The sequence below is a fragment of the Vombatus ursinus genome, unplaced genomic scaffold (genome assembly GCF_900497805.2).
Source record: "Vombatus ursinus unplaced genomic scaffold, bare-nosed wombat genome assembly UNPS02007792.1, whole genome shotgun sequence".
Taxonomy (NCBI): domain Eukaryota; kingdom Metazoa; phylum Chordata; class Mammalia; order Diprotodontia; family Vombatidae; genus Vombatus; species Vombatus ursinus.
Window position 1 is genome coordinate 1 of NW_020947570.1, and position 9908 is coordinate 9908.

The window sequence follows — 9908 nt, forward strand, 5'->3', positions numbered from 1 at the left end:
GTTTCACTCTGTCTTTTTGTGGGTTCTGCTGCTTTAGAGTTTGTTTAGATCCATTTTTTATAGGTATTTGGAAGGGTTTAGGGGGAGAGCTCAAACAAGTCACTGCTCTCCCGCCCTTCATTTGTATTTTGCCAAAAGAGAGGTATTGATTCAGATCTCTCTAGGCACTCCTGGGAATTCCCAAATCATCTCTGTGTTCATCCTTTAATTCTTATTCTAAATGCCCCATCTCAACAATCTTTAGAATGACTGGACGTCACAATTGAGTCTTTCTTATTATGCTGCAGCCTAAAACAGTAAGTGCAGGCTTTTGGAGAAGCGCTGTAGTTTTTATTTTGATATCCTGGTATTTAGTGTGTTTGGTGAACCCTAACAATATCTAATACTTGGAACATTTTGATACATAAAAGAATGCTTTGGACTCTATTATATAGTGAAAAGATGCTGGGGATAATTATCCAATCCTCTTTCTAAAAGCATCATATTTCATAAGCCCACTTGAGTATTTCAAGGAACCATAATTCTCCTCCACTGATGCAGCTTGCAAATTCCTCCCCCTTCTTTTACTTTTACAGTAATTATATGGTGTATTAGTAGTTGTGGCTAACAATTTTATCCCTTTATAGCCAAAGCTCTGATAATGAACTTTTCAGCACCTAGCCAGGCTTCTCCTTAAACAATAAATGCACAGTCCAAAGCTGGGAGTTCATAACTTAAGGCTTTCTGGTTTGGTAAGACCTTCCCAGGCTTCTCAACGCTGTTGGCATAACCTTTTAAAACCCAGTGATTGGAATTTTCAGGAAAACAAAAACAAAAAAACAAAAAAACCCAATCATTAGGCATGATTTAGTGTCATCCCTTAACCACAGTGAGCCAACAGAGGAGGAAGTATAGTACCTGGAGAATATGTTTTACAGTTATTTGATTGCTTACTTTTTCTCCAGACTACCCATGTAGTCTTAGATATCTTAACTCCATTGTTAGATCTAAACCCTGATCCCACTTCTGTTCTTTTAACAAAGAATTTATTCTTATTTCTAACCATGATGACCAAAACCTCTCCTCTCTATTAAATTTGCTTCTCAGTTAAATTCTTGTTGCCTTTGCTTCACCTTTATGATTCCATTTTTTCATCCTTTTCCTTGAAATTTTTGTTGGTTTCCTACATATTTCTTGGAAGCCTCCATATTCTTATGTTTTTCCCTTTCTGCCTAGCACTAGTATTCATTATTAACTTCCTAGCTTCGTGTCATCCTCTCTTTAGTCTCTGCCACTCTGCTTTCAATATACTTTATTCTGTGGCTTACTGTGATTCAGGTTGGACTCGTCCTCTTTTTTGTTCCTGCTCCGTGTTCCAACCTATCTGTCTCTGAGACAATCTTTCTTCCTCTTGTTTTCTTAGCTTTAAAGGACGGGTATGAATTCTTCAATCAGTGTGGTTATCTATGTGGTTGTCAAATCCAAGAGACTGGGTGATATACCCTTTGATCTTCTGTTTGACGCTATGGCTTTTTCGATTTTGTGTACTGCTTAAGTATCAGGAGCTCTGTCAGTAGTAGTCTACTTTCATAGGTTGTGGTGTTTTTTTTTTTTTCCTAATTCAGTTAAATAATTATTTTGTGCTTCACATTTGCTTTCATGAAGAAGGTATTGGTTTTTTGTTGTTTTTTTTTGCCGCATTCATGTCCGTTCTTTCACTAGACTCAGTAGTGTAAAACAAAAAATTTCACATGTATCCAAAGCTACCCCTTTACCAAGAAATGTAATCCCAACAGACATAGACTGAATCTGTTTGGCTCAGTAGCACATAGGAAGCTAGTCGGATTTTGAAACTATATTGTTTGCTAGGCTTTCTAATGTTACAATTTCTGTTTTTACCTACTCTTCTCTCTATACTGTTTGTTCATTTTAAATTAGTTTGACTTTAGCTGCTTTCTTTACATTAGAGGTATACATTTAACAATCCTCCTTTGTTAATCCTAAGAAAAATTTTATATGAATGAGGCTTTTAATAAAATTTTTCATTAAAACTCAAGAGCCATAAAGAAAACACAGTAGAATAAACGTTCAAATTGGGGAATAAAATATCACATAAAATAACATGTAGCAAGGTAGCACTAAGTGAATTGACAGACGACAATGTACATTTGTTATGTTGAATAGTTTCATGAATTTATTTTCTTAGAGTGTCGGGTTAAAGAACTAGAACTTTGTAGTATTTACTTTACTTGATACAGATTAAAAATTGGCTTTTTGAAACCTGAAAGTGTAATATTTCATAATATACATTCACAATGGGATCCAAACATGAGATCTATAGTGCCTCAAATTCGACAGTCTGCTTTGATGTTGTATTGAGGAAAATGAAAAAAATACACTTATGGTTTGCTGGCAGTCAATATGAAGAAGATCTCACTATTTTATTACTTAATTGTAATTTGTATCAGTTTATACTTGTAAATTCCTTTTTTTCCCCTCTTGCTGTTAAACTATTCACATCAACCCCTAAGGTGGTTAATTGAATATAAGAGAGATTATTGTACAGTGGGTAGAAGCCTGGCTCCAGAATCACAGTGATCTGGGTTAGATCCTGCCTTTAACTTATCCTGACCACGTGACCCCAAGCAAGCCACTTAATCTCTTTGGGCTCATGGGATATTCTCCAAGGTCGTTAGTTGCAGAACAGTTTCAGTCTTGTGTTGGTAGAGACTTTCCTCCTCAAGAACTTCCTAAGTCATTGAAATGAAAGGCACAGACCTTCCTTCCCTCCCCCCCCCCCCCCCCCCCGCCATCATAAGCTCTTAGTATGACAAAGACATTCAGAAAAACTAATGCCTTCTTGGTTTACAAACAGAGAGGATACAAAGGATATTGATTTCATTGCACATTGCTATGGTCAGACCTCATGGTGTTCTGTTTGGGGATCATATTTTAAGAAGAGCAGTGACACACACCCAGAAGTACATCCAGGGAACACTGTGAGGGGAACTGGAAACCATTTAAGAGGAGGACCAGTTAAAGGTTTGGGACTATTTAGCCTGGTGGCTAGGTGGCACAATAGATAGAGTGCTGAGCCTGAAGACTCAATTTTCTGAGTTCAAATCCAGCCTTAGACACTTACTAGCTGTGTGATTCTGAGCAAGTCACGTAACCCTGTTTGTCTCAGTTTCCTTATCTGTAAAATGATCTAGAGAATGAAATGGCAAACCACTCCAGTATCTCTGCCAAGAAAATCCCAAATGGGGTCACAAAGGATCAGACATGATTATGACTAAATGACTAAATTATGACTAAATGACTAAACAACAAAAAACCTAAAGGAGAAAAATCTTTCTGCTCATGTGCGTATATATGTGTGTGGTAGAGGGAGATGATCATAATCAACAAGCATTTATTAGGCACCTACAATATGCCAGGCATTGTATTAGGCACTGGGGAAATAAGTATATCTAGTCTGTTGGGGAAGACATTACACTTACAAAACACATGCATATAAAATGTAAATACAGAGTAGGGTGGGAGGGTACCAACATTGGAGAAACTGGGAAAGGCTTCATGTGAAAGCTTGTGCTTGGTCTTAAAGTGAGGGATTTTATGAGGCAGAAGTGAGAAAGGAGGGCATTCTAAGTAGGGGAGGTGGCCAGTATAAAAGCACAGATGTTATCTTCAGGTTATCAACATATATTTGAAGGTCTGCCTCAGGGGAGCAGGGAATGAACAAGGTAACTGATTTGGTCTCAGTGTATGCAATAACTTTCTAACACTGAGAACTGTCCAGTTATGGAATAGGCTGTCTCATGAGGTAGTGAGTTCCCCCTTTGATTATTTATTCCTTAGAGATGTGCAAGCAGAAGCTAATGATTCTCAGATCTACCTATTCTGCCCTCGGCTGTCTGCTGACCTCCAGTCTTTCAGCCATCTTGTCTTTCAGACATCTTGTCCAGTAGAAACTCAAGATTCCAAAATCCAAACTTACTATCTTTCCCTCTCCTACCTTCCCTATTACTATTGAGGGCAACACCATCCAGTCCCTCAGGCTCAAAACCTAGGTGTCATCCTTGACTTTTAACTACCTCTCACCCCCCATATCTACTCTGTTTCCAAGGCCTATCAGTTTCATCTTTGCAATATCTCTAGAATAAATCCCCTACTCTCTGACAATGCCACCCCAGCTGATGCAGGTCCTCATCACCTCAGTCCTAGACTGTTGCAAGAGCCTGCTGATGGGTCTGCCAGCCTCAGGTCTCTCCCTGCTGCAATCCATCCTCCACTCAGCTACCCAAGTGATTTTGTTAGAGCTTACATCCAACCATGTCATCCTCCTACTCAATAAATTCCAGTGTCTCCCTGTCATCTCCAGGATCTAATACAAAATCTTATTTTTTGATGTTCAAAGCCACTTATAGCCTAGCTGCCCCAACATCTTTCCATTCTTCTTACACCTTACTCCCTGATGTGTACTCTTTGATCTAGTGACACTCTCCTACTTGCTGTTCCATGAACAAGACACTCCATCTCTCCATCTCCAGACTCAGGCATTTTCTCTGGCTGTTTGCTGTGCCTGGAATGCTCTCCCTCTTGGTTTCCTTTAAGTCTCAACTAAAACACTGTTTTCTTCAGGAAGCCTTCCTCAACCTCTCTTAATTCTAGCACTTTTTCTTTTTAAATTACTTCCTATTTGTCCTTTATGTCGCTTGTTTGCATATTTTTGTATGTTGTCTCCCCTGTTAAACTATGAGGTCCTTGAGAATAGGGACTGTCTTTTTCCTCTTTTTGTATCCTCAGTTTTTAGCATAGTGCCTGGCACGTGGTAAGTGCTTAGTAAATGTTTATCGATTTGCTAAGACACCTGAATACTGCTTCAGGGAGATGTAGATGAACTCATACTGGATGAAATGGATCTGAGAAGTTACATAATCTAACTTCTAATAATAAAATTCTGTGAATTTCATGAGTGCTTTTCATTTTCTAATACAAACACACAAAAAAATTAAAAATGTGACTGAAACATCTGTCTGGTATTTTGCTTGTTTCTTTTTTGATTTACTGAATCCACAGCAAATGGTTTTCCTGTTGCCATACCCAATGATAATTTTCACCTTTTTTATTCTTAAATATTTTTTTTCTTCCTCTTGCACTTTTATAGGTGTATCCACATCAGCAATTAAGGTGGCATCAACCAGACTTCCTTCCCCTAAAAGCTTGGTGGCCACGCCCACCCAGATTCTAGCACAATTCCCTAAACAACATCAACAGTCCCCAAAACAGCAACTGCATCAAGTGCAGCAACAGCCCCAGCAGCAACTGGCCCAGCCCACAGCAGTGTCTCATCAGCAACAGCCCCAGCAATCTCAGTTACCACCTGGCATCAAGCCCACCATCCAGATCAAACAGGAATCAGGTAACTGAAGAACATTTCGGAGATAATAATGCAAACCCAAGGCAGGGACCAGAATTTACCTTTTAAAATTGGTCCCTGTTGTTTTGGAAACCAGTGCTAGTTTCCAAATTCTAATGAGGACAGTTGTTAAGTCTTACTGCCAAAGAATGTAGTAGTGAGTGCCTGTTTTACTGCTAAAGAATATTCTAGAGAGCTTATGGTTTGCAGTTATGGAAAGAGGTTGGCAGGGCATAGCAGTGCTCCCCAGATTCCATGGAGGAAAAGCCAGTGGTTTTATAACAATCTACAAATATCCTTTGGAGTGTTAGTTTTGTCCTACTGTCCTGTGGCTTAAATGTTTGAAATAAAATGGCTTTTCATGCTTCCTTGGATGGAACAGTTAGAGGCAATACCAGGGCTTTTAAATTTGTATCTTTGAATGTGTTAAAGCACATCTGAAATGATTATCTTTTGATTGGTGGAAAGAGATCCTAGTATCCATATGTTTGGTTAATGAATAATGCTTCATATTTCTGCAGTATTGCAGTTGTTAAGGTTGGGTTTGGGGATGTTTTTGCTAAACCATGTTTGCAACTCATCCATGAGATAATATCAAAAGATGATTGTTTTCCGTGACCTCTTGTTTTAGTTTTTCTGTCAAGTGAAGAAGACTGAATCTGGATTCTTAGAGGCTGTGTAAAATTTTAACATCACTTGTTTACAGTGAGGTGAAATGATTTAATACTATTAAATAAGTGGAGGTTCCTTTCTTCCTATTTAGTCAGCCTCAGTCATTTCCCCTTAAAAAGTAATGTACTTCTTACTTTCCACAGTAATATATTCCTTTTATGATTTTGATGTCTGTGGAACAGATCCTAACAGTAATTTCATCCTCATTTAGTTTTGTTAATGATTAATTTTATAACTAATATACATTATTATAATATAAGTAAGATTCCCCTCAGTCAGTTTCTAATTTGACTTTATTGAAGCCCTCTAAGTTTTTGTTTTATTTATTTATTTATTTTTTGCCTTTTTTTTTTTTTTGGTGAGGCAGTGGGGTTAAGTGACTTACCCAGGGTCACACAGCTAGTAAGTGTCAAGTATCTGAAGTTGGATTTGAACTCAGGTCCTCCTGACTCCAAGGCCAGAGCTCTATCCACTGTACCACCTACCACCTAGCTGCCACCTAGTTTTTAAAGCTATAATACTGGATTTGGCAAATTTTACCAGACTAGAAAGAAAGGCTTAGGGTATGGGGTCAGTAATGGGTTATATATCGGTTATATATCTGCTAACTGGGGACCAGACTAGCTCAGTTCAGAGCTGGCTGTAAGGGAAAGAATTTTTCATTTCTTGCTGTTTCTCAAAGACCTTCTACTGAGGAGTTGCTGTCTGCCTCAAGATTCAGTATTTTGGGGGCAGCTAGATGGCGCAACGGATAGAGCACTGGCCCTGAAGTCCGGAGTACCTAAGTTCAAATCTGGCCTCAGACCAAACACTTGACACTTAGTAGCTGTGTGACCCTGGGCAAGTCACTTAACCCCAATTCCTTTAAAAAAAAAAAGATTCAATGTTTTTTGAGCATTGAATATAAACATTCAATAAGTATATTTACTAAGACATTTCAAAAGCTCTCTGATTTCCCTGTGTGTCACTCCTTGCAAAAATGCAGTGTACCTTCTGTTTCTCAATCCTTAGACAGGCAAGTCCTCAGACTGCAGGCATGCCAGGCTGTCATTGGCTTCCACTTGAAACCTTTCCACCTCAGCAGAGTTTGTGCTTTGTGGGCCTAACCCTGGAGAAGATAAGGCCACCTGCATAACATCAGAAGGCACCAGGGTCAGACTGTAGAAGAGGAATCTTTCTAATGCTGGAGTTGACAGGCTAACACTTGTAAAATGGAATATTTAAAATGATTTTTTAAAGCTGCTTTTTCAGTGATAAGGAGATTGATGACAGTGTTTCAATAAAAGAAAGTGTTGGAAATCTGTAAAAACCCCTTTCTCTTTAACTTTGTTCTTGACTGCTCGTCACGGTTTTCCTATCCCAAACCTTTTGCATAGAACATGTCACATAAAATAATTGTCTACAGATTATTCCTCTGGAAAAGCCATTTCTAGTGGTTAACTGGCTCTTTCATTTGATCTCAGTAAGAAGACTTGAGTAGCTTAGGGCAGGAATGAAGGGAAAAATTGTTTCTCCTTTGCTTAAATTCTTAGCAACTTTTTTGTTGGATGTGGGATCTGAAGAAGAGAAGTGGTAGAATTATGTAAATTTAGGGGAGGAGGTATTAAGGGGTTGACATAATATGCTTAGTTAAAGTTAAAACAGATAAGTGAAACTACTGCCCTCTTAGGATCATGTGAAGGATATGTTTCAGAATTTTTTAAAAAATATGTGATTTTTATATATATTTCTTCATTCACAGGTGTTAAAATCATCACTCAGCAGGTTCAACCAAGTAAAATCCTCCCTAAACCAGTCACAGCAACACTGCCCACCAGCAGCAATTCACCCATTATGGTGGTGAGCAGCAATGGGGCGATCATGACAACTAAACTGGTTACCACTCCTACTGGTAAGTCTTGAGTCTGTCTTCAAAGGTCACTTATGCACATTGTTTATCTCATTAGGAAATTAAATATATTGAGTTTATTTGAGCTCTGCTGCTAGCAAGAGGTGGTTTAGTGTGATAAGAGGAGCACTAAACCCAAATCAAGGGACATCAGTCTCAGCTTGGCCTTTGCCACTTTCCATCTTTGTGACTTTGAACAAATCACTTCACCCTTTGGGCCTCAGCTGCCTTCTTTGTAAAATGATGGAATTGGGCTCTAACTTGCTCTGATTCTGACTATAAATGTTGGAGTAGAAACATTGCCTATGTGGTTCTCTTAGTAGAAGCAATATGAAATTATAGTTGTCTCATCTTTAGTATTGAACAATCTCTCATCTTACAACCCTTTCAATTGACACAAATGACACTTCTAGAAAGAGCAATGTAAGATATATTTGAACCTCCTTCTGGGGTTATATAATTCATGACTCATCATAATTTATTTCAGATGGTGAAATATAATTAAGAGTGAGATACAGTAAAAAAAAAAATCCTCTCTAAATCCTTCCATCTGCCCTAATGTTTCACTTCCATTTTAGAGCTTGATTTGTCAAATTATTCAGTGATTTAATCCTGATGCCTACATTTAAAACTTCATTTAAACTTGATAGTAACTAATTTAACTTTGTGCTAAAATCTTTCATTGGGTCCATCTAACCAACTTTCTTTTTTAAAAGTAAAAATTATAGTTAGTACCCTTGTTTACATGTATTTAACCTTAAAAATATTAGTTCTGACATGTTGGGTTGGCAAGAATCTATATTAAGCAGACCTCATTGACTCTAAATCTTTGTACAATAGGTTTTTTAAAAACATTAGAGATATTGAAATATCAAAGAAAACCTTAAGATACATATGAACAAAAATGTCCTATCAAGTCAGTTAAGGAATTATGTTGAAGAGGTATCTTTTTGTATTCCTGGCATTTCTTGCTGGGCAGCCTCCAGCCAGACCCAGCTAATTGCTCTTTTTTATATACAGCCAATGAAACCTTTTCCCACCCCTGTCCGTTAATCTTATTCACTTTACCTTGAAAGATCAAAAAGATCGTTCCTCTTTTCTCAACATCTCTGTCTTGCCTCTGTCAATCTAACATATCCTTCAAGGCCTAGTCTTAACACTGTCTTCTCCAGAAATTCAGCCCTACCCTGCTTACCCTCAGGAATATCTTACCTCTCCTATTGAATGCACTTTCATATTCTGCCTTTTATTGAGTTATTTATACATGTTTCATCTCCCCTACTTGACTGTAGCCTCCATGTAAAAATACATGTATTTTTTTATGGTAATTTTTATTTATTTTTTTGTTTTCAACATTTACTTCCACAAGATTTTGAGTTCCAAATTTTAACCCCATCTCGCCCCTCCCCCCACCCCAAGATGGCACGCATTCTAAATACCCCTTCCCCTAGTCTGCCTTCTCTTCTACCTCTCCCCTCTTATCCCCTTCCCCTTCAGTTTTCCTGTAGGGCAGGATGGATTTCTGTACCCCATTTCCGGTATTTCTTATTTCCCAGTTGCATGTGAGAACATTTTTTTTTTAAACATGTGTTTTTAAAACTTTGGGTTCCAAATTTTCTCCCTTCCTCCTTCCCCACCCACCCTCATTGATAAGGCAAGCAACTAAATATAGGTTATATATGTGCAGCTATGCAAAACACTTCCATAGTAGACATGCTATGAAAAACTAACTCTATTTCCCTTAATCCTATCCTGCCCACCCATTTATTCTATTCTTTCTTTTGACCCTGACCCTCCTCAGAAGTATTTGCTTCTGATTACTCCCTTTCTCAATCTGCCCTCCTCTCTATCATTCCCCTACTCTCTTGTCCCCTTCCCCCCCTATTTTCCTGTAGGGTAAGATAGATTTCCACACCCAATTGAGTATGTATGTTATTCCCTCCTTAAGTC

At 38.2% G+C, this 9908-nt stretch overlaps 1 protein-coding gene across 1 annotated transcript; it reads left to right on the forward strand.

The window, feature by feature from the left end:
• Positions 1 to 5146: 5146 nt before the first annotated feature.
• Positions 5147 to 7961, forward strand: LOC114033988 (BRCA2-interacting transcriptional repressor EMSY-like; the record flags this gene model as incomplete). Its single annotated transcript, XM_027849622.1, has 2 exons — positions 5147 to 5401; positions 7812 to 7961. Coding segments are annotated over 2 exons (405 nt in total), but the record flags the coding sequence as incomplete, so codon positions are not given.
• Between the last annotated feature and the right edge of the window lie 1947 nt (positions 7962 to 9908).